General features: G+C 43.0%; 1 protein-coding gene across 20 annotated transcripts in view; it reads left to right on the plus strand.

Moving 5' to 3' along the window:
- LOC139756092 (eukaryotic translation initiation factor 3 subunit C-like) overlaps positions 1-24,012 on the plus strand; it is a 45,704-nt gene that overhangs the window by 8,244 nt on the left and 13,448 nt on the right. For 2 of the 20 annotated variants that reach the window (XM_071675140.1, XM_071675314.1), the window contains exons 2-4: positions 1,879-1,959; positions 11,953-12,030; positions 19,093-19,173. In XM_071675140.1, coding sequence (XP_071531241.1) covers positions 1,879-1,959; positions 11,953-12,030; positions 19,093-19,173 — 240 coding nt within the window. The remainder of the gene's footprint in view (positions 1-1,878; positions 1,960-11,952; positions 12,031-19,092; positions 19,174-24,012) is intronic. The other 18 variants (XM_071675170.1, XM_071675161.1, XM_071675194.1 and 15 more) reach the window with 18 other exon arrangements.

The following is a 24,012-nucleotide window of genomic DNA, read 5'->3' on the forward strand; positions in this document are numbered from 1 at the left end:
CTTTGTACAATGGCACTATTCACGCATTCCGCCAATCCTCAGGCACCTCACCATGAGTCATACACACATTAAATAACCTTACCAACCAGTCAACAATACAGTCACCCCCTTTTTTAATAAATTCCACTGCAATACCATCCAAACCTGCTGCCTTGCCGGCTTTCATCTTCCGCAAAGCTTTTACTACCTCTTCTCTCTCTTTTTTTTTTTTTTTTGCCGCTGTCTCCCGCGTTTGCGAGGTAGCGCAAGGAAACAGACGAAAGAAATGGCCCAACCCACCCCCATACACATGCCTTGATTCAATCCACTGACAGTACGTCAACCCCGGTATACCACATCGCTCCAATTCACTCTATTCTTTGCCCTCCTTTCACCCTCCTGCATGTTCAGGCCCCGATCACACAAAATCTTTTTCACTCCATCTTTCCACCTCCAATTTGGTCTCCCTCTTCTCCTCGTTCCCTCCACCTCCGACACATATATCCTGTTGGTCAATCTTTCCTCACTCATTCTCTCCATGTGACCAAACCATTTCAAAACACCCTCTTCTGCTCTCTCAACCACGCTCTTTTTATTTCCACACCCTGTCTTTGATTTATGTGGGACCTCTATATGCAATTTTGTGTTAAGCAAGGAACTTACTTTTACCAGTACCTCTCTTTATGCAGCCAAAATTTGCTACTATTCAGGTTAGTTCTTTAGAAAGTGCACCTAAGGGTTGGTGGGTGAACTAAGCATGGGTCCTGGATGGAGCATGCCGCATACCTCCCAACAGGTCATTTTTGCAGCAACCACCATTGTGTGTGTGTGCTTTGGGTATACCTGCTAATGGGATTTTCGTGCAGACAACAACTTCTACTACCCAAGGGCCAGCAGTTAAATCAAAGAGAACTCCTTTGACCTTTGAAATGAAGCTAGAAATTTTACAATATGCTGATGCTGGTGAGGAAGTGTTCGCACAGTAGAAAGTGCACCAAAACTTCAATGAGGGTTGGCATGTGGAGTTAGTGTGGGTCCTGGGTGGAGCATGCCATGTTCCTGCCAGTGAGTCAGGCTCACAGATACCACCATTGTGTACAGATATGTGCTCCTCATGCAATTTAGGTATACCTGCTAATGTGATTTTCCTGCAGTCTACTGTGTTTATATTTGTTATATGGTGTCCACTCATCCAGCAGCAGCATCGCTTACCCCCAGAATTATCAGTTAAATGGTAGAGAACCTGTCCAACCTTAGAAATAAGGCAAGAAATCTTATGACACACTGATGCAATTGAGGAAGTGTCATCACTTGGGAATGCTCACATCCTACAGCATAAGAGAATGCACAGACAATTTGGAGTACTGTGGTCCACTCTACTCCACTGTCTGCCAAGGTATCTTCAAGGGTTAGAAATCCATTTATTGAGAAGATGGAGTAACTATCTGTACACATAGAGGATAAGGGAGAGAAGAAAAGCAACCGTAGTAACCTACATTTCAGATTGAAGCTCTGAAGATTTATGATTGTTTATTGAAGTAAGACATTGTAGCTGAACCTGAGCCATTTCAAGCAAGTAAAGGATGGCTAGATAAGTTTTTTGATGTCAGAAGCTACATAATGTGAAATTAATGGAAGAATCCACCAATCAGACCACGAAGCTGTGCATTTATCTCATTTTTCTGTGTGTTTATTGGTTTCCTATATGCATTATCTATTTCTTTTAGGTTTTTGTGGAATATAACCCCCAACTTAAAGTGAGGGATGGGTGTACTTTAGATGATGAGCAATACTTTCGTTCTCCTGACCTCTGATGTCATATATGATACTGACTATATTTGGATTTTATACACAAAGAAAGTAGCATTTCTAAGGTCTAAAGCTCCTATCTTTATGCTGCAGCAGTATGAGCGCACGACAGAACAAGAGAAGCAAGAGAAACAGCGACAGATTCCTTTTCATCAGCATATCAACCTTGAAGTGAGTTTCATCTTGGTTTTTAGTTATACTGTAATTGCTGACATGTAAACTATGGTAGCATGAGTAAAGGTAGCTTACACAGTATATCTATATCTCTTTCTATATCTCTGATGCCGGTTTCCTTTGGGAATTCCCTCACTGGGTTGTGAATGGCAAAAGCGTCTCCATAACTGTTGAATTCCATTGAAGCCCTTATCTTTAAGTGCCTCACCTTTAACGGACCACTGGCCGAGGGTAACTCTAGCATGGTGTTTTCAGAGGCTCCTACCTGAAGTTCCTGGGAAATGTTCCAACCTACTTTGTCTACCTAATGCTCTCAGCTAATACTCTTGCCCACTCCTATCTAGTGCTCTGGTCTGATGTTTATAGATTCTGCTTCTAACTATTGCTTCTGCTATGAACAAGGCTAGCGCATGGCTTTCACCCAAGGAAAATCAAGAGTTGCAAAAAATGGGTTGTGTTGTATTAAGTGTTATTATGTGTAATTAGAAGAGATTGTATGTTTGTAAACAGAATGACAGCAGTCCACTGTGCATGAGGCATAAAGAAAAGACACACTTGGGTCAAAGGAGTGCAGCTTGTCAACCACTGAAGTGTGGCTCATTATGCAGCTGTCACTAACCATTCCAATACCCAGGCAGATAGTACAAGTAATATACCTCCCTGGTTGATGGCTGGCTATCAGCTGCTATGTATAGCTTGCTTGGTGTAGGGGTAAATTTTACAGTTTTTTCTGATTTGGTAATAGAATGATCAAGAGGGAAATTAGGAAGTCCTCCAATGGAATTAAGTACTTTATTATTATCCCTGGGGATGGGGGAGAAAGAATACTTCCCACGCATTCCTCACGTGTCGTAGAAGGCGACTAAAGGAGACGGGAGTGGGGGACCAGAAACCCTCCCCTCCTTGTATTTTGACTTTCTAAAAGGGGAAACAGAAGAAGGAGTCACGCGGGGAGTGCTCATCCTCCTCGAAGGCTCAGATTGGGGTGTCTAAATGTGTGTGGATGTAACCAAGATGAGAAAAAAGGGGAGATAGTATGTTTGAGGAAAGGAACATGAATGTTTTGGCTCTGAGTGAAACGAAGCTCAAGGGTAAAGGGGAAGAGTGGCTTGGGATTGTCTTGGAAGTAAAGTCAGGGGTCAGTGAGAGGACAAGAGCAAGGGAAGGAGTAGCACTACTCCTGAAACAGGAGCTGTGGGAGTATGTGATAGAGTGTAAGAAAGTAAATTCTAGATTGATATGGGTAAAACTGAAAGTAGATGGAGAGAGATTGGTGATTATTGGTGCATATGCACCTAGGCATGAGAAGAAAGATCATGAGAGGCAAGTGTTTTGGGAGCAGCTGAATGAGTGTGTTAGTGGTTTTGATGCACAAGACCGGGTTATAGTGATGGGTGATTTGAATGCAAAGGTGAGTAATATGGCAGTAGAGGGAATAATTGGTATACATGGGGTGTTCAGTGTGGAAATGGAAATGGTGAAGAGCTTGTAGATTTATGTGCTGAAAAAGGACTGGTGATTGGGAATACCTGGTATGTATGTAAGTAGGAGAGATGGCCAGAGAGCGTTATTGTATTACGTGTTAATTGATAGGCGTGCGAAAGAGAGACTTTTGGATGTTAATGTGCTGAGAGGTGCAACTGGAGGGATGTCTGATCATTATCTTGTGGAGGCGAAGGTGAAGATTTGTAGAGATTTTCAGAAAAGAAGAGAGAATGTTGGGATGAAGAGAGTGGTGAGAGTAAGTGAGCTTGGGAAGGAGACTTGTGTGAGGAAGTACCAGGAGATACTGAGTACAGAATGGAAAAAGGTGAGAACAAAGGACGTAAGGGGAGTCGGGGAGGAATAGGATGTATTTAGGGAAGCATTGATGGCTTGCGCAAAAGATGCTTGTGGCATGAGAAGCGTGGGAGGTGGGTTGATTAGAAAGGGTAGTGAGTGGTGGGATGAAGAAGTAAGATTACTAGTGAAAGAGAAGAGAGAGGCATTTGGACGATTTTTGCAGGGAAAGAATGCAAATGAGTGGAGATGTATAAAAGAAAGAGACAGGAGGTCAAGAGAAAGGTGCAAGAGGTGAAAAAGAGGGCAAATGAGAGTTTGGGTGAGAGAGTATCATTAAATTTTAGGGAGAATAAAAAGATGTTTTGGAAGGAGGTAAATAAAGTGCGTATGACAAGGGAGCAAATGGGAACTTCAGTAAAGGGGGCTAATCGGGAGGTGATAACAAGTAGTGGTGATGTGAGAAGGAGATGGAGTGAGTATTTTGAAGGTTTGTTGAATGTGTTTGATGATAGAGTAGCTGATATAGGGTGTTTTGGTCGAGGTGGTGTGCAAAGTGAGAGGGTTAGGGAAAATTTGATAAACAGAGAGGAGGTAGTAAAAGCTTTGTGGAAGATGAAAGCCGGCAAGGCAGCAGGTTTGGATGGTATTGCAGTGGAATTTATTAAAAAAGGGGGTGACTGTATTGTTGACTGGTTGGTAAGATTATATAATGTATGTATGATTCATGGTGAGGTGCCCGAGGATTGGCGGAATGCTTGCATACTGCCATTGTACAAAGGCAAAGGGGATAAGAGTGAGTGCTCAAATTACAGAGGTATAAGTTTGTTGAGAATTCCTGGGAAATTATATGGGAGGGTATTGATTGAGAGGGTGAAGGCATGTACAGAGCATCAGATTGGGGAAGAGCAGTGTGGTTACAGAAGTGGTAGAGGATGTGTGGATCAGGTGTTTGCTTTGAAGAATGTATGTGAGAAATACTTAGAAAAGCAAATGGATTTGTATGTAGCATATATGGATCTGGAGAAGGCATGTGATAGAGTTGATAGAGATGCTTTGTGGAAGGTATTAAGAATATATGGGGTGGGAAGCAATTTGGTAGAAGCATTGAAAAGTTTTTATCGAGGATGTAAGGCATGTGTACGTGTAGGAAGAAAGGAAAGTGATTGGTTTTCAGTGAATGTAGGTTTGTGGCAGGGGTCTGTGATGTCTCCATGGTTGTTTAATTTGTTTATGGATGGGGTTGTTAGGGAGGTGAATGGAAGAGTTTTGGAAAGAGGGGCAAGTATGAAGTCTGTTGTGGATGAGAGAGCTTGGGAAGTGAGTCAGGTGTTGTTCACTGATGATACAGCGCTGGTGGCTGATTGATGTGAGAAACTGCAGAAGCTGGTGACTGAGTTTGGTAAAGTGTGTGAAAGAAGAAAGTTAAGAGTAAATGTGAATAAGAGCAAGGTTATTAGGTACAGTAGGGTTGAGGGTCAAGTCAATTGGAAGGGAAGTTTGAATGGAGAAAAGCTTGAGGAAGTAAAGTGTTTTAGATATCTGGGAGTGGATCTGGCAGCGGATGGAACCATGGAAGCGGAAGTGGATCATAGGGTGGGGGAGGGGGCGAAAATCCTGGGAGACTTAAAGTATGTGTGGAAGTCGAGAACATTATCTCGGAAAGCAAAAATGGATATGTTTGAAGGAATAGTGGTTCCAACAATGTTGTATGGTTGCGAGGCGTGGGCTATGGATAGAGTTGTGCGTAGGAGGATGGATGTGCTGGAAATGAGATGTTTGAGGACTATGTGTGGTGTGAGGTGGTTTGATCAAGTAAGTAACGTAAGGGTAAGAGAGATGTGTGGAAATAAAAAGAGCATGGTTGAGAGAGCAGAAGAGGGTGTTTTGAAATGGTTTGGGCACATGGAGAGAATGAGTGAGGAAAGATTGACCAAGAGGATATCTGTGTCGGAGGTGGAGGGAACAAGGAGAAGTGGGAGACCAAATTGGAGGTGGAAAGATGGAGTGGAAAAGATTTTGTGTGATCGGGGCCTGAACATGCGGGAGGGTGAAAGGAGGGCAAGGAATAAAGTGAATTGGATCGATGTCGTATACCGGGGTTGATGTGCTGTCAGTGGATTGAATCAGAGCATGTGAAGCGTCTTGGGTAAACCATGGAAAGCTGTGTAGGTATGTATATTTGCGTGTGTGGACGTATATATATACATGTGTATGGGGTTGGTTTGGGCCATTTCTTTCGTCTGTTTCCTTGCGCTACCTTCCAAACACGGGAGACAGCGACAAAGCAAAAAAAAAAAAAAATGCACATATACATACATATGCATTTCAATGGATACATACATATACATACACAGACATATACATATATACACATGTACATATTCATAATTGCTGTCTTCATCCATTCCTGTCTCCACCGTGCAACAATTGAAATAGCATCCACCTCCCCCTCCTGTGAGGTAGCACCAGGAAAAGACAAAAAGTGTCCATTCGTTCACACTCTGTCTCTAGCTGTCATGTATAATGCACTGAAACCACAGCTCCCTTTCCACATCCAGGCCCCACAGAACTTTCCATGGTTTACCCCAGACGCTTCACATACCTTGGTTCAATCCATTGACATCATGTCGACCCCGGTTCTCGCCTTCCACACATTCTTCAACGCTCCTAGAACCTTTGTCCCCTTCCCCACCTCGTGACTCACCTCTGCTGCCGAGTCCACTCCCAGATATCTAAAACACTTCACTTCCTCCAGTTTTTCTCCATTCAAACTTACCTCCCAATTAAGTATAAGTAGTCCCTCAACCCTACTGAATCTCCTTGCTCTTATTCACATTTGCTTTCAACTTTCTTCTTTCACACACTTTATCAAACCCAGTCACCAACTTCTGTAGTTTCTCACCTGTATCAGCCACCAGTCCTGTATTATCAGTGAACAACTGACTCACTTCCCATGCCCTCTCATCCAGAACAGACTGCATACTTACCCCTCTCTCCAAAACTCTTGCATTCACCTCCCTAACCACCTCATCCATAAAACAAATTAAACAACCATGAAGACATCACACACCCCTGCCACAAACCAACATTCACTGGGAAGCAATCTCTCTCCTCTCTCCCTATTCGTACACCTGTCTTACATCCTTGATAAAAACTTTTCACTGCTTCTAGCAACTTACCTCCCACACCTTATACTCTTAAAACCTTGCACAAAGCATCTCTATCCACCCTATCATGTGCCTAAATGCTACGTACAAATCCATCTGTTTTTCTAAGTATTTCTCAAACATTTTTCAAAGCAAATACCTGATCCACACATCCTCTACCACTTCTAAAACCACACTGCTCTTCCCCAATCTGATGCTCTGTACATGCTTTTACCCTCTCAGTCAATATCCTCCCTTATAATTTCCCTGAAATACTCAATATACTTATACCTCTGTAATTTGAACATTCACCTTTATCCCCTTTGCCTTTGTACAATGGCACTAAGCATGCATTCCGCCAATCCTCAGGCTTTTCATGATCCATACATACATTGAATATCCTTACCAACCAATCAGCAACACATTCACCCCCTTTGTTGATGAATTCCATTGCAGTACCATTCCAACCCACTGCCTTGCTGGCTTTCATCTTCAGCAAAGCCATCACCACCTCTCCATCCACCAAACCACTCTCCCTGACCCCTCACCCCCACCCCACCCCAGTTTCTTAAACTGTATTGCATACTCCCACAACTCTTGTTTCAGGAGTAGTGCTACTCCTTCCTTAGCTCTTGTCCTCTCACCAACCCCTGAGTTTACCCCCAAGACTTTCCCAAACCACTCTTCCCTAGGAGAGAGAGAATACTTCCCATATATTCCGTGCATGCCCTAGAAGGCGACTTAAAGAGGAGGGAGCTGGAAATCATTCCCTCCCATTTTTAATTTTCCAAAAGAGGGAGCTCAATGAGGATATTCCTTCTAAGGTTCAACCCTCTTTTTTTAATGCTACCTTGCTAATGCAGGAAATAGTGAATATGTATGAAGAAAAATATTTATTTATTCATTTATTTTACGTATTCACTGTTTCCCGCGTTAGTGAGGTAGCGCAAGGGAAACAGACGAAGAAAGGCCCATCCACCCACATACACATGTATATACATGAACACGGATACATGCACATATATATGCATATACATTTCAGTTTATACATACATATATATTGATTGGTTCTCAGTGAATGTAGGTTTGCGGCAGGGGTGTGTGATGTCTCCATGGTTGTTTAATTTGTTTATGGATGGGGTTGTTAGGGAGGTGAATGCAAGAGTTTTGGAAAGAGGGGCAAGTATGAAGTCTGTTGGGGATGAGAGAGCTTGGGAAGTGAGTCAGTTTTTGTTCGCTGATGATACAGCGCTGGTGGCTGATTCATGTGAGAAACTACAGAAGCTGGTGACTGAGTTTGGTAAAGTGTGTGAAAGAAGAAAGTTAAGAGTAAATGTGAATAAGAGCAAGGTTATTAGGTACAGTAGGGTTGAGGGTCAAGTCAATTGGGAGGTGAGTTTGAATGGAGAAAAACTGGAGGAAGTGAAGTGTTTTAGATATCTGGGAGTGGATCTGGCAGCAGATGGAACCATGGAAGCGGAAGTGGATCATAGGGTGGGGGAGGGGGCGAAAATTCTGGGAGCCTTGAAGAATGTGTGGAAGTCGAGAACATTATCTCGGAAAGCAAAAATGGATATGTTTGAAAGAATAGTGGTTCCAACAATGTTGTATGGTTGCGAGGCGTGGACTATGGCTAGAGTTGTGCGCAGGAGGATGGATGTGCTGGAAATGAGATGTTTGAGGACAATGTGTGGTGTGAGGTGGTTTGATCGAGTAAGTAATGCAAGGGTAAGAGATTTTTTTTTTTGCTTTGTCGCTGTCTCCCACGTTTGCGAGGTAGCGCAAGGAAACAGACGAAAGAAATGGCCCAACCCACCCCCATACACATGCCTTGATTCAATCCACTGACAGCACGTCAACCACGGTATACCACATCGCTCCAATTCACTCTATTCTTTTCCCTCCTTTCACCCTCCTGCATGTTCAGGCCCCGATCACACAAAATCTTTTTCACTCCATCTTTCCACCTCCAATTTGGTCTCCCTCTTCTCCTCGTTCCCTCCACCTCCGACACATATATCCTCTTGGTCAATCTTTCCTCACTCATTCTCTCCATGTGACCAAACCATTTCAAAACACCCTCTTCTGCTCTCTCAACCATGCTCATTTTATTTCCACACATCTCTCTTACCCTTACGTTACTTACTCGATCAAACCACCTCACACCACACATTGTCCTCAAACATCTCATTTCCAGCACATCCATCCTACTGCGCACAACTCTATCCATAGTCCACGCCTCGCAACCATACAACATTGTTGGAACCACTATTCCTTCAAACATACCCATTTTTGCTTTCCGAGATAATGTTCTCGACTTCCACACATTCTTCAAGGCTCCCAGAATTTTCGCCCCCTCCCCCACTCTATGATCCACTTCCGCTTCCATGTTTCCATCCGCTGCCAGATCCACTCCCAGATATCTAAAACACTTCACTTCCTCCAGTTTTTCTCCATTCAAACTCACCTCCCAATTGAATTGACCCTCAACCCTACTGTACCTAATAACCTTGCTCTTATTCACATTTACTCTTAACTTTCTTCTTTCACACACTTTACCAAACTCAGTCACCAGCTTCTGCAGTTTTTCACATGAATCAGCCACCAGCGCTGTATCATCAGCGAACAACAACTGACTCACTTCCCAAGCTCTCTCATCCCCAACAGGCTTCATACTTGCCCCTCTTTCCAAAACTCTTGCATTCACCTCCCTAACAACCCCATCCATAAACAAATTAAACAACCATGGAGACATCACACACCCCTGCCGCAAATCTACATTCACTGAGAACCAATCACTTTCCTCTCTTCCTACACGTACACTTGACTTACATCCTCGATAAAAACTTTTCACTGCTTCTAACAACTTGCCTCCCACACCATATATTCTTAATACCTTCCACAGAGCATCTCTGTCAACTCTATCATATGCCTTCTCCAGATCCATAAATGCTACATACAAATCCATTTGCTTTTCTAAGTATTTCTCACATACATTCTTCAAAGCAAACACCTGATCCACACATCCTCTACCACTTCTGAAACCACACTGCTCTTCCCCAATCTGATGCTCTGTACATGCCTTCACCCTATCAATCAATACCCTCCCATATAATTTGCCAGGAATACTCAACAAACTTATACCTCTGTAATTTGAGCACTCACTCTTATCCCCTTTGCCTTTGTACAATGGCACTATTCACGCATTCCGCCAATCCTCAGGCACCTCACCATGAGTCATACACACATTAAATAACCTTACCAACCAGTCAACAATACAGTCACCCCCTTTTTTAATAAATTCCACTGCAATACCATCCAAACCTGCTGCCTTGCCGGCTTTCATCTTCCGCAAAGCTTTTACTACCTCTTCTCTCTCTTTTTTTTTTTTTTTTTGCCGCTGTCTCCCGCGTTTGCGAGGTAGCGCAAGGAAACAGACGAAAGAAATGGCCCAACCCACCCCCATACACATGCCTTGATTCAATCCACTGACAGTACGTCAACCCCGGTATACCACATCGCTCCAATTCACTCTATTCTTTGCCCTCCTTTCACCCTCCTGCATGTTCAGGCCCCGATCACACAAAATCTTTTTCACTCCATCTTTCCACCTCCAATTTGGTCTCCCTCTTCTCCTCGTTCCCTCCACCTCCGACACATATATCCTGTTGGTCAATCTTTCCTCACTCATTCTCTCCATGTGACCAAACCATTTCAAAACACCCTCTTCTGCTCTCTCAACCACGCTCTTTTTATTTCCACACCCTGTCTTTGATTTATGTGGGACCTCTATATGCAATTTTGTGTTAAGCAAGGAACTTACTTTTACCAGTACCTCTCTTTATGCAGCCAAAATTTGCTACTATTCAGGTTAGTTCTTTAGAAAGTGCACCTAAGGGTTGGTGGGTGAACTAAGCATGGGTCCTGGATGGAGCATGCCGCATACCTCCCAACAGGTCATTTTTGCAGCAACCACCATTGTGTGTGTGTGCTTTGGGTATACCTGCTAATGGGATTTTCGTGCAGACAACAACTTCTACTACCCAAGGGCCAGCAGTTAAATCAAAGAGAACTCCTTTGACCTTTGAAATGAAGCTAGAAATTTTACAATATGCTGATGCTGGTGAGGAAGTGTTCGCACAGTAGAAAGTGCACCAAAACTTCAATGAGGGTTGGCATGTGGAGTTAGTGTGGGTCCTGGGTGGAGCATGCCATGTTCCTGCCAGTGAGTCAGGCTCACAGATACCACCATTGTGTACAGATATGTGCTCCTCATGCAATTTAGGTATACCTGCTAATGTGATTTTCCTGCAGTCTACTGTGTTTATATTTGTTATATGGTGTCCACTCATCCAGCAGCAGCATCGCTTACCCCCAGAATTATCAGTTAAATGGTAGAGAACCTGTCCAACCTTAGAAATAAGGCAAGAAATCTTATGACACACTGATGCAATTGAGGAAGTGTCATCACTTGGGAATGCTCACATCCTACAGCATAAGAGAATGCACAGACAATTTGGAGTACTGTGGTCCACTCTACTCCACTGTCTGCCAAGGTATCTTCAAGGGTTAGAAATCCATTTATTGAGAAGATGGAGTAACTATCTGTACACATAGAGGATAAGGGAGAGAAGAAAAGCAACCGTAGTAACCTACATTTCAGATTGAAGCTCTGAAGATTTATGATTGTTTATTGAAGTAAGACATTGTAGCTGAACCTGAGCCATTTCAAGCAAGTAAAGGATGGCTAGATAAGTTTTTTGATGTCAGAAGCTACATAATGTGAAATTAATGGAAGAATCCACCAATCAGACCACGAAGCTGTGCATTTATCTCATTTTTCTGTGTGTTTATTGGTTTCCTATATGCATTATCTATTTCTTTTAGGTTTTTGTGGAATATAACCCCCAACTTAAAGTGAGGGATGGGTGTACTTTAGATGATGAGCAATACTTTCGTTCTCCTGACCTCTGATGTCATATATGATACTGACTATATTTGGATTTTATACACAAAGAAAGTAGCATTTCTAAGGTCTAAAGCTCCTATCTTTATGCTGCAGCAGTATGAGCGCACGACAGAACAAGAGAAGCAAGAGAAACAGCGACAGATTCCTTTTCATCAGCATATCAACCTTGAAGTGAGTTTCATCTTGGTTTTTAGTTATACTGTAATTGCTGACATGTAAACTATGGTAGCATGAGTAAAGGTAGCTTACACAGTATATCTATATCTCTTTCTATATCTCTGATGCCGGTTTCCTTTGGGAATTCCCTCACTGGGTTGTGAATGGCAAAAGCGTCTCCATAACTGTTGAATTCCATTGAAGCCCTTATCTTTAAGTGCCTCACCTTTAACGGACCACTGGCCGAGGGTAACTCTAGCATGGTGTTTTCAGAGGCTCCTACCTGAAGTTCCTGGGAAATGTTCCAACCTACTTTGTCTACCTAATGCTCTCAGCTAATACTCTTGCCCACTCCTATCTAGTGCTCTGGTCTGATGTTTATAGATTCTGCTTCTAACTATTGCTTCTGCTATGAACAAGGCTAGCGCATGGCTTTCACCCAAGGAAAATCAAGAGTTGCAAAAAATGGGTTGTGTTGTATTAAGTGTTATTATGTGTAATTAGAAGAGATTGTATGTTTGTAAACAGAATGACAGCAGTCCACTGTGCATGAGGCATAAAGAAAAGACACACTTGGGTCAAAGGAGTGCAGCTTGTCAACCACTGAAGTGTGGCTCATTATGCAGCTGTCACTAACCATTCCAATACCCAGGCAGATAGTACAAGTAATATACCTCCCTGGTTGATGGCTGGCTATCAGCTGCTATGTATAGCTTGCTTGGTGTAGGGGTAAATTTTACAGTTTTTTCTGATTTGGTAATAGAATGATCAAGAGGGAAATTAGGAAGTCCTCCAATGGAATTAAGTACTTTATTATTATCCCTGGGGATGGGGGAGAAAGAATACTTCCCACGCATTCCTCACGTGTCGTAGAAGGCGACTAAAGGAGACGGGAGTGGGGGACCAGAAACCCTCCCCTCCTTGTATTTTGACTTTCTAAAAGGGGAAACAGAAGAAGGAGTCACGCGGGGAGTGCTCATCCTCCTCGAAGGCTCAGATTGGGGTGTCTAAATGTGTGTGGATGTAACCAAGATGAGAAAAAAGGGGAGATAGTATGTTTGAGGAAAGGAACATGAATGTTTTGGCTCTGAGTGAAACGAAGCTCAAGGGTAAAGGGGAAGAGTGGCTTGGGATTGTCTTGGAAGTAAAGTCAGGGGTCAGTGAGAGGACAAGAGCAAGGGAAGGAGTAGCACTACTCCTGAAACAGGAGCTGTGGGAGTATGTGATAGAGTGTAAGAAAGTAAATTCTAGATTGATATGGGTAAAACTGAAAGTGGATGGAGAGAGATTGGTGATTATTGGTGCATATGCACCTAGGCATGAGAAGAAAGATCATGAGAGGCAAGTGTTTTGGGAGCAGCTGAATGAGTGTGTTAGTGGTTTTGATGCACAAGACCGGGTTATAGTGATGGGTGATTTGAATGCAAAGGTGAGTAATGTGGCAGTAGAGGGAATAATTGGTATACATGGGGTGTTCAGTGTTGTAAATGGAAATGGTGAAGAGCTTGTAGATTTATGTGCTGAAAAAGGACTGGTGATTGGGAATACCTGCTTTAAAAAGCGAGGTATACATAAGTATACGTATGTAAGTAGGAGAGATGGCCAGAGAGCGTTATTGTATTACGTGTTAATTGATAGGCGTGCGAAAGAGAGACTTTTGGATGTTAATGTGCTGAGAGGTGCAACTGGAGGGATGTCTGATCATTATCTTGTGGAGGCGAAGGTGAAGATTTGTAGAGGTTTTCAGAAAAGAAGAGAGAATGTTGGGATGAAGAGAGTGGTGAGAGTAAGTGAGCTTGGGAAGGAGACTTGTGTGAGGAAGTACCAGGAGAGACTGAGTACAGAATGGAAAAAGGTGAGAACAAAGGACGTAAGGGGAGTCGGGGAGGAATAGGATGTATTTAGGGAAGCATTGATGGCTTGCGCAAAAGATGCTTGTGGCATGAGAAGCGTGGGAGGTGGGTTGATTAGAAAGGGTAGTGAGTGGTGGGATGAAGAAGTAAGATTATTAGTGAAAGAGAAGAGAGAGGCATTTGGACGATTTTTGCAGGGAAAGAATGCAAATGAGTGGAGATGTATAAAAGAAAGAGACAGGAGGTCAAGAGAAAGGTGCAAGAGGTGAAAAAGAGGGCAAATGAGAGTTTGGGTGAGAGAGTATCATTAAATTTTAGGGAGAATAAAAAGATGTTTTGGAAGGAGGTAAATAAAGTGCGTATGACAAGGGAGCAAATGGGAACTTCAGTGAAGGGGGCTAATCGGGAGGTGATAACAAGTAGTGGTGATGTGAGAAGGAGATGGAGTGAGTATTTTGAAGGTTTGTTGAATGTGTTTGATGATAGAGTAGCTGATATAGGGTGTTTTGGTCGAGGTGGTGTGCAAAGTGAGAGGGTTAGGGAAAATGATTTGATAAACAGAGAGGAGGTAGTAAAAGCTTTGTGGAAGATGAAAGCCGGCAAGGCAGCAGGTTTGGATGGTATTGCAGTGGAATTTATTAAAAAAGGGGGTGACTGTATTGTTGACTGGTTGGTAAGATTATTTAATGTATGTATGATTCATGGTGAGGTGCCCGAGGATTGGCGGAATGCTTGCATACTGCCATTGTACAAAGGCAAAGGGGATAAGAGCGAGTGCTCAAATTACAGAGGTATAAGGTTGTTGAGTATTCCTGGGAAATTATATGGGAGGGTATTGATTGAGAGGGTGAAGGCATGTACAGAGCATCAGATTGGGGAAGAGCAGTGTGGTTACAGAAGTGGTAGAGGATGTGTGGATCAGGTGTTTGCTTTGAAGAATGCATGTGAGAAATACTTAGAAAAGCAAATGGATTTGTATGTAGCATTTATGGATCTGGAGAAGGCATGTGATAGAGTTGATAGAGATGCTTTGTGGAAGGTATTAAGAATATATGGGGTGGGAAGCAAGTTGGTAGAAGCAGTGAAAAGTTTTTATCGAGGATGTAAGGCATGTGTACGTGTAGGAAGAAAGGAAAGTGATTGTTTTTCAGTGAATGTAGGTTTGTGGCAGGGGTGTGTGATGTCTCCATGGTTGTTTAATTTGTTTATGGATGGGGTTGTTAGGGAGGTGAATGCAAGAGTTTTGGAAAGAGGGGCAAGTATGAAGTCTGTTGTGGATGAGAGAGCTTGGGAAGTGAGTCAGTTGTTGTTCACTGATGATACAGCGCTGGTGGCTGATTGATGTGAGAAACTGCAGAAGCTGGTGACTGAGTTTGGTAAAGTGTGTGAAAGAAGAAAGTTAAGAGTAAATGTGAATAAGAGCAAGGTTATTAGGTACAGTAGGGTTGAGGGTCAAGTCAATTGGGAGGTAAGTTTGAATGGAGAAAAACTGGAGGAAGTAAAGTGTTTTAGATATCTGGGAGTGGATCTGGCAGCGGATGGAACCATGGAAGCGGAAGTGGATCATAGGGTGGGGGAGGGGGCGAAAATCCTGGGAGACTTAAAGAATGTGTGGAAGTCGAGAACATTATCTCGGAAAGCAAAAATGGGTATGTTTGAAGGAATAGTGGTTCCAACAATGTTGTATGGTTGCGAGGCGTGGGCTATGGATAGAGTTGTGCACAGGAGGATGGATGTGCTGGAAATGAGATGTTTGAGGACTTTGTGTGGTGTGAGGTGGTTTGATCGAGTAAGTAACGTAAGGGTAAGAGAGATGTGTGGAAATAAAAAGAGCGTGGTTGAGAGAGCAGAAGAAGGTGTTTTGAAATGGTTTGGGGCACATGGAGAGAATGAGTGAGGAAAGATTGACCAAGAGGATATATGTGTCGGAGGTGGAGGGAACGAGGAGAAGTGGGAGACCAAATTGGAGGTGGAAAGATGGAGTGAAAAAGATTTTGTGTGATCAGGGCCTGAACATGCGGGAGGGTGTTATATACATATATACACATGTACATATTCATAATTGCTGTCTTCATCCATTCCTGTCTCCACCCTGCAACAATTGAAATAGCATCCACCTCCCCCTCCTGTGAGGTAGCACCAGGAAAAGACAAAAAGTGTCCATTCGTTCACACTCAGTCTCTAGCTGTCATGTATAATGCACTGAAACCACAGCTCCCTTTCCACATCCAGGCCCCACAGAACTTTCCATGGTTTACCCCAGACGCTTCACATACCTTGGTTCAATCCATTTTCATCATGTCGACCCTGGTTCTCGCCTTCCACACATTCTTCAACGCTCCTAGAACCTTTGTCCCCTTCCCCACCTCGTGACTCACCTCTGCTGCCGAGTCCACTCCCAGATATCTAAAACACTTCACTTCCTCCAGTTTTTCTCCATTCAAACTTACCTCCCAATTAACTTGTCCCTCAACCCTACTGAATCTCCTTGCTCTTATTCACATTTGCTTTCAACTTTCTTCTTTCACACACTTTATCAAACCCAGTCACCAACTTCTGTAGTTTCTCACCTGTATAAGCCACCAGTCCTGTATTATCAGTGAACAACTGACTCACTTCCCATGCCCTCTCATCCAGAACAGACTGCATACTTACCCCTCTCTCCAAAACTCTTGCATTCACCTCCCTAACCACCTCATCCATAAAACAAATTAAACAACCATGAAGACATCACACACCCCTGCCACAAACCAACATTCACTGGGAAGCAATCTCTCTCCTCTCTCCCTATTCGTACACCTGTCTTACATCCTTGATAAAAACTTTTCACTGCTTCTAGCAACTTACCTCCCACACCTTATACTCTTAAAACCTTGCACAAAGCATCTCTATCCACCCTATCATGTGCCTAAATGCTACGTACAAATCCATCTGTTTTTCTAAGTATTTCTCAAACATTTTTCAAAGCAAATACCTGATCCACACATCCTCTACCACTTCTAAAACCACACTGCTCTTCCCCAATCTGATGCTCTGTACATGCTTTTACCCTCTCAGTCAATATCCTCCCTTATAATTTCCCTGAAATACTCAATATACTTATACCTCTGTAATTTGAACATTCACCTTTATCCCCTTTGCCTTTATACAATGGCACTAAGCATGCATTCCGCCAATCCTCAGGCTTTTCATGATCCATACATACATTGAATATCCTTACCAACCAATCAGCAACACATTCACCCCCTTTGTTGATGAATTCCATTGCAGTACCATTCCAACCCACTGCCTTGCTGGCTTTCATCTTCAGCAAAGCCATCACCACCTCTCCATCCACCAAACCACTCTCCCTGACCCCTCACCCCCACCCCACCCCACCCCACCCCAGTTTCTTAAACTGTATCGCATACTCCCACAACTCTTGTTTCAGGAGTAGTGCTACTCCTTCCTTAGCTCTTGTCCTCTCACCAACCCCTGAGTTTACCCCCAAGACTTTCCCAAACCACTCTTCCCTAGGAAAGAAAGAATACTTCCCATATATTCCGTGCATGCCCTAGAAGGCGACTAAAAGAGGAGGGAGCTGGAAATCATTCCCTCCCATTTTTAATTTTCCAAAAGAGGGAGCTCAATGAGGATATTCCTTCTAAGGCTCAACCCTCTTTTTTTAATGCTACCTTGCTAATGCAGGAAATAGTGAATATGTATGAAGAAAAATATTTATTTATTCATTTATTTTACGTATTCACTGTTTCCCGCGTTAGTGAGGTAGCGCAAGGAAAACAGACGAAGAAAGGCCCATCCACCCACATACACATGTATATACATGAACACCAATACATGCACATATATATGCATATACATTTCAGTGTATATATATATATATATATCTTTCTTTCAAACTATTCGCCATTTTCCGCATTAGCGAGGTAGCGTTAAGAACAGAGGACTGGGCCTTGAGGGAATACCCTCACCTGGCCCAATTCTCTGTTCCTTCTTTTGGGAAAAAAAAAAGTAGCATTTGCTACTATTCAGGTTAGTTCTTTAGAAAGTGCACCTAAGGGTTGGTGGGTGAACTAAGCATGGGTCCTGGATGGAGCATGCCGCATACCTCCCAACAGGTCATTTTTGCAGCATCCACCATTGTGTGTGTGTGCTTTGGGTATACCTGCCAATGGGATTTTCGTGCAGACATCAACAACTTCTACTACCCAAGGGCCAGCAGTTAAATCAAAGAGAACTCCTTTGACCTTTGAAATGAAGCTAGAAATTTTACAATATGCTGATGCTGGTGAGGAAGTGTTCGCACAGTAGAAAGTGCACCAAAACTTCAATGAGGGTTGGCACGTGGAGTTAGTGTGGGTCCTGGGTGGAGCATGCCATGTTCCTGCCAGTGAGTCAGGCTCACAGATACCACCATTGTGTACAGATATGTGCTCCTCATGCAATTTAGGTATACCTGCTAATGCGATTTTCCTGCATTGTACTGTGTTTATATTTGTTATATGGTGTCCACTCATCCAGCAGCAGCATCCCTTACCCCCAGAATTATCAGTTAAATGGTAGAGAACCTGTCCAACCTTAGAAATAAGGCAAAAAATCTTATGACACACTGATGCAATTGAGGAAGTGTCATCACTTGGGAATGCTCACATCCTACAGCATAAGAGAATGCACAGAAAATTTGGAGTACTGTGGTCCACTCTACTCCACTGTCTGCCAAGGTATCTTCAAGTGTTAGAAATCCATTTATTGAGAAGATGGAGTAACTATCTGTACACTTAGAGGATAAGGGAGAGAAGAAAAGCAACCTTAGTAACCTTCATTTCAGATTGAAGCTCTGAAGATTTATGATTGTTTATTGAAGTAAGACATTGTAGCTGAACCTGAGCCATTTCAAGCAAGTAAAGGATGGCTAGATAAGTTTTTTGATGTCAGAAGCTACATAATGTGAAATTAATGGAAGAATCCACCAATCAGACCACGAAGCTGTGCATTTATCTCATTTTTCTGTGTGTTTATTGGTTTGCTATATGCATTATCTATTTCTTTTAGGTTTTTGTGGAATATAACCCCCAACTTAAAGTGAGGGATGGGTGTACTTTAGATGATGAGCAATACTTTCGTTCTCCTGACCTCTGATGTCATATATGATACTGACTATATTTGGATTTTATACACAAAGAAAGTAGCATTTCTAAGGTCTAAAGCTCCTATCTTTATGCAGCGGCAGTATGAGCGCACAACAGAACAAGAGAAGCAAGAGAAACAGCGACAGATTCCTTTTCATCAGCATATCAACCTTGAAGTGAGTTTCATCTTGGTTTTTAGTTATACTGTAATTGCTGACATGTAAACTATGGTAGCATGAGTAAAGGTAGCTTACACAGTATATCTATATCTCTTTCTATATCTCTGATGCGGTTTCCTTTGGGAATTCCCTCAATGGGTTGTGAATGGCAAAAGCGTCTCCATAACTGTTGAATTCCATTGAAGCCCTTATCTTTAAGTGCCTCACCTTTAACGGACCACTGGCCGAGGGCAACTCTAGCATGGTGTTTTCAGAGGCTCCTACCTAAAGTTCCTGGGAAATGTTCCAACCTACTTTGTCTACCTAATGCTCTCAGCTAATACTCTTGCCCACTCCTATCTAGTGCTCTGGTCTGATGTTTATAGATTCTGCTTCTAACTATTGCTTCTGCTATGAGCAAGGCTAGCGCATGGCTTTCACCCAAGGAAAATCAAGAGTTGCAAAAAATGGGTTGTGTTGTATTAAGTGTTATTATGTGTAATTAGAAGAGATTGTATGTTTCTAAACAGAATGCCAGCAGTCCACTGTGCATGAGGCATAAAGAAAAGACATACTTGGGTCAAAGGAGTGCAGCTTGTCAACCACTGAAGTGTGGCTCATTATGCAGCTGTCACTAACCATTCCAATACCCAGGCAGATAGTACCACTAATATACCTCCCTGGTTGATGGCTGGCTATCAGCTACTATGTATAGCTTGCTTGGTGTATGGGTAAATTTTACAGTTTTTTCTGATTTGGTAATAGAATGATCAAGAGGGAAATTAGGAAGTCCTCCAATGGAATTAAGTACTTTATTACTATCCCTGGGGATGGGGGAGAAAGAATACTTCCCACGCATTCCTCACGTGTCGTAGAAGGCGACTAAAGGAGACGGGAGTGGGGGACCAGAAACCCTCCCCTCCTTGTATTTTGACTTTCTAAAAGGGGAAACAGAAGAAGGAGTCACGCGGGGAGTGCTCATCCTCCTCGAAGGCTCAGATTGGGGTGTCTAAATGTGTGTGGATGTAACCAAGATGAGAAAAAAGGAGAGATAGTATGTTTGAGGAAAGGAACCTGAAATGTTTTGGCTCTGAGTGAAACGAAGCTCAAGGGTAAAGGGGAAGAGTGGCTTGGGATTGTCTTGGAAGTAAAGTCAGGGGTCAGTGAGAGGACAAGAGCAAGGGAAGGAGTAGCACTACTCCTGAAACAGGAGCTGTGGGAGTATGTGATAGAGTGTAAGAAAGTAAATTCTAGATTGATATGGGTAAAACTGAAAGTGGATGGAGAGAGATTGGTGATTATTGCTGCATATGCACCTGGGCATGAGAAGAAAGATCATGAGAGGCAAGTGTTTTGGGAGCAGCTGAATGAGTGTGTTAGTGGTTTTGATGCACAAGACCGGGTTATAGTGATGGGTGATTTGAATGCAAAGGTGAGTAATGTGGCAGTAGAGGGAATAATTGGTATACATGGGGTGTTCAGTGTTGTAAATGGAAATGGTGAAGAGCTTGTAGATTTATGTGCTGAAAAAGGACTGGTGATTGGGAATACCTGGTATGTATGTAAGTAGGAGAGATGGCCAGAGAGCGTTATTGTATTACGTGTTAATTGATAGGCGTGCGAGAGAGACTTTTGGATGTTAATGTGCTGAGAGGTGCAACTGGAGGGATGTCTGATCATTATCTTGTGGAGGCGAAGGTTAAGATTTGTAGAGATTTTCAGAAAAGAAGAGAGAATGTTGGGATGAAGAGAGTGGTGAGAGTAAGTGAGCTTGGGAAGGAGACTTGTGTGAGGAAGTACCAGGAGAGACTGAGTACAGAATGGAAAAAGATGAGAACAAAGGACGTAAGGGGAGTCGGGGAGGAATAGGATGTATTTAGGGAAGCATTGATGGCTTGCGCAAAAGATGCTTGTGGCATGAGAAGCGTGGGAGGTGGGTTGATTAGAAAGGGTAGTGAGTGGTGGGATGAAGAAGTAAGATTACTAGTGAAAGAGAAGAGAGAGGCATTTGGACGATTTTTGCAGGGAAAGAATGCAAATGAGTGGAGATGTATAAAAGAAAGAGACAGGAGGTCAAGAGAAAGGTGCAAGAGGTGAAAAAGAGGGCAAATGAGAGTTGGGGTGAGAGAGTATCATTAAATTTTAGGGAGAATAAAAAGATGTTTTGGAAGGAGGTAAATAAAGTGCGTATGACAAGGGAGCAAATGGGAACTTCAGTGAAGGGGGCTAATCGGGAGGTGATAACAAGTAGTGGTGATGTGAGAAGGAGATGGAGTGAGTATTTTGAATGTTTGTTGAATGTGTTTGATGATAGAGTAGCTGATATAGGGTGTTTTGGTCGAGGTGGTGTGCAAAGTGAGAGGGTTAGGGAAAATGATTTGATAAACAGAGAGGAGGTAGTAAAAGCTTTGTGGAAGATGAAAGCCGGCAAGGCAGCAGGTTTGGATGGTATTGCAGTGGAATTTATTAAAAAAGGGGGTGACTGTATTGTTGACTGGTTGGTAAGATTATTTAATGTATGTATGAGTCATGGTGAGGTGCCCGAGGATTGGCGGAATGCTTGCATACTGCCATTGTACAAAGGCAAAGGGGATAAGAGTGAGTGCTCAAATTACAGAGGTATAAGTTTGTTGAGTATTCCTGGGAAATTATATGGGAGGGTATTGATTGAGAGGGTGAAGGCATGTACAGAGCATCAGATTGGGGAAGAGCAGTGTGGTTACAGAAGTGGTAGAGGATGCGTGGATCAGGTGTTTGCTTTGAAGAATGTATGTGAGAAATACTTAGAAAAGCAAATGGATTTGTATGTAGCATATATGGATCTGGAGAAGGCATGTGATAGAGTTGATAGAGATGCTTTGTGGAAGGTATTAAGAATATATGGGGTGGGAAGCAATTTGGTAGAAGCAGTGAAAAGTTTTTATCGAGGATGTAAGGCATGTGTACGTGTAGGAAGAAAGGAAAGTGATTGGTTTTCAGTGAATGTAGGTTTGTGGCAGGGGTGTGTGATGTCTCCATGGTTGTTTAATTTGTTTATGGATGGGGTTGTTAGGGAGGTGAATGGAAGAGTTTTGGAAAGAGGGGCAAGTATGAAGTCTGTTGTGGATGAGAGAGCTTGGGAAGTGAGTCAGGTGTTGTTCACTGATGATACAGCGCTGGTGGCTGATTGATGTGAGAAACTGCAGAAGCTGGTGACTGAGTTTGGTAAAGTGTGTGAAAGAAGAAAGTTAAGAGTAAATGTGAATAAGAGCAAGGTTATTAGGTACAGTAGGGTTGAGGGTCAAGTCAATTGGGAGGTAAGTTTGAATGGAGAAAAACTGGAGGAAGTAAAGTGTTTTAGATATCTGGGAGTGGATCTGGCAGCGGATGGAACCATGGAAGCGGAAGTGGATCATAGGGTGGGGGAGGGGGCGAAAATCCTGGGAGACTTAAAGAATGTGTGGAAGTCGAGTACATTATCTCGGAAAGCAAAAATGGGTATGTTTGAAGGAATAGTGGTTCCAACAATGTTGTATGGTTGCAAGGCGTGGGCTATGGATAGAGTTGTGCGCAGGAGGATGGATGTGCTGGAAATGAGATGTTTGAGGACTATGTGTGGTGTGAGGTGGTTTGATCGAGTAAGTAACGTAAGGGTAAGAAAGATGTGTGGAAATAAAAAGAGCAAAAAATATATATATTTATATTTTTCGCTGTCTCGCATTTGCGGTGTAGCGCAAGGAAACAGACGAAAGAAATGGCCCAACCCATACACATGTATATACATACACGTCCACACACGCAAATATACATACCTATACATCTCAATGTACGCATATATATACACACACAGACATGTACATATATACACATGTACATAATTCATACTGTCTGCCTTTATTTATTCCCATCGCCACCTCACCATACATGGAATAACATCCCCCTCCCCCCTCATGTGTGCGAGGTAGCGCTAGGAAAAGACAGCAAAGGCCCCATTTGTTCACACTCAGTCTCTAGCTTTCATGTAATAATACCCGAAACCACAGCTCCCTTTCCACATCCAGGCCCCCCACAACTTTCCATGGTTTACCCCAGACGCTTCACATGCCCTGGTTCAATCCATTGACAGCACGTCGACCCCGGTATACCACATCGATCCAATTCACTCTATTCCTTGCCTGCCTTTCACCCTCCTGCATGTTCAGGCCCCAATCACTCAAAATCTTTTTCACTCCATCTTTCCGCCTCCAATATGGTCTCCCACTTCTCCTCGTTCCCTCCACCTCCGACACATATATCCTCTTGGTCAATCTTTCCTCACTCATTTTCTCCATGTGCCCAAACCATTTCAAAACACCCTCTTCTGCTCTCTCAACCACAGTCTTTTTATTTCCACACATCTCTCTTACCCTTACATTACTTACTCGATCAAACCACCTCACACCACATATTGTCCTCAGACATCTCATTTCCAGCACATCCACCCTCCTGCGCACAACTCTATCCATAACCCACGCTTCGCAACCATACAACATTGTTGGAACCACTATTCCTTTAAACAGCCATTTTTGCTTTCGGAGATAATGTTCTCGACTTCCAAACATTCTTCAAGGCTCCCAGGACCTTTGCCCCCTCCCCCACCCTATGATTCACTTCCGCTTCCATGGTTCCATCCACTGCCAGATCCACTCTCAGATATCTTAAACACTACTTCCTCCAGTATTTCTCCATTCAAACTTACCTCCCAATTGACTTGACCCTCAACCCTACTGTACCTAATAACCTTGCTCTTATTCACATTTACTCTTAACTTCCTTCTTTCACACACTTTACCAAACTCAGTCACCAGCTTCTGCAGTTTCTCACATGAATCAGCCACCG

Source organism: Panulirus ornatus, chromosome 2 (genome assembly GCF_036320965.1).
Source record: "Panulirus ornatus isolate Po-2019 chromosome 2, ASM3632096v1, whole genome shotgun sequence".
Lineage (NCBI taxonomy): Eukaryota > Metazoa > Arthropoda > Malacostraca > Decapoda > Palinuridae > Panulirus > Panulirus ornatus.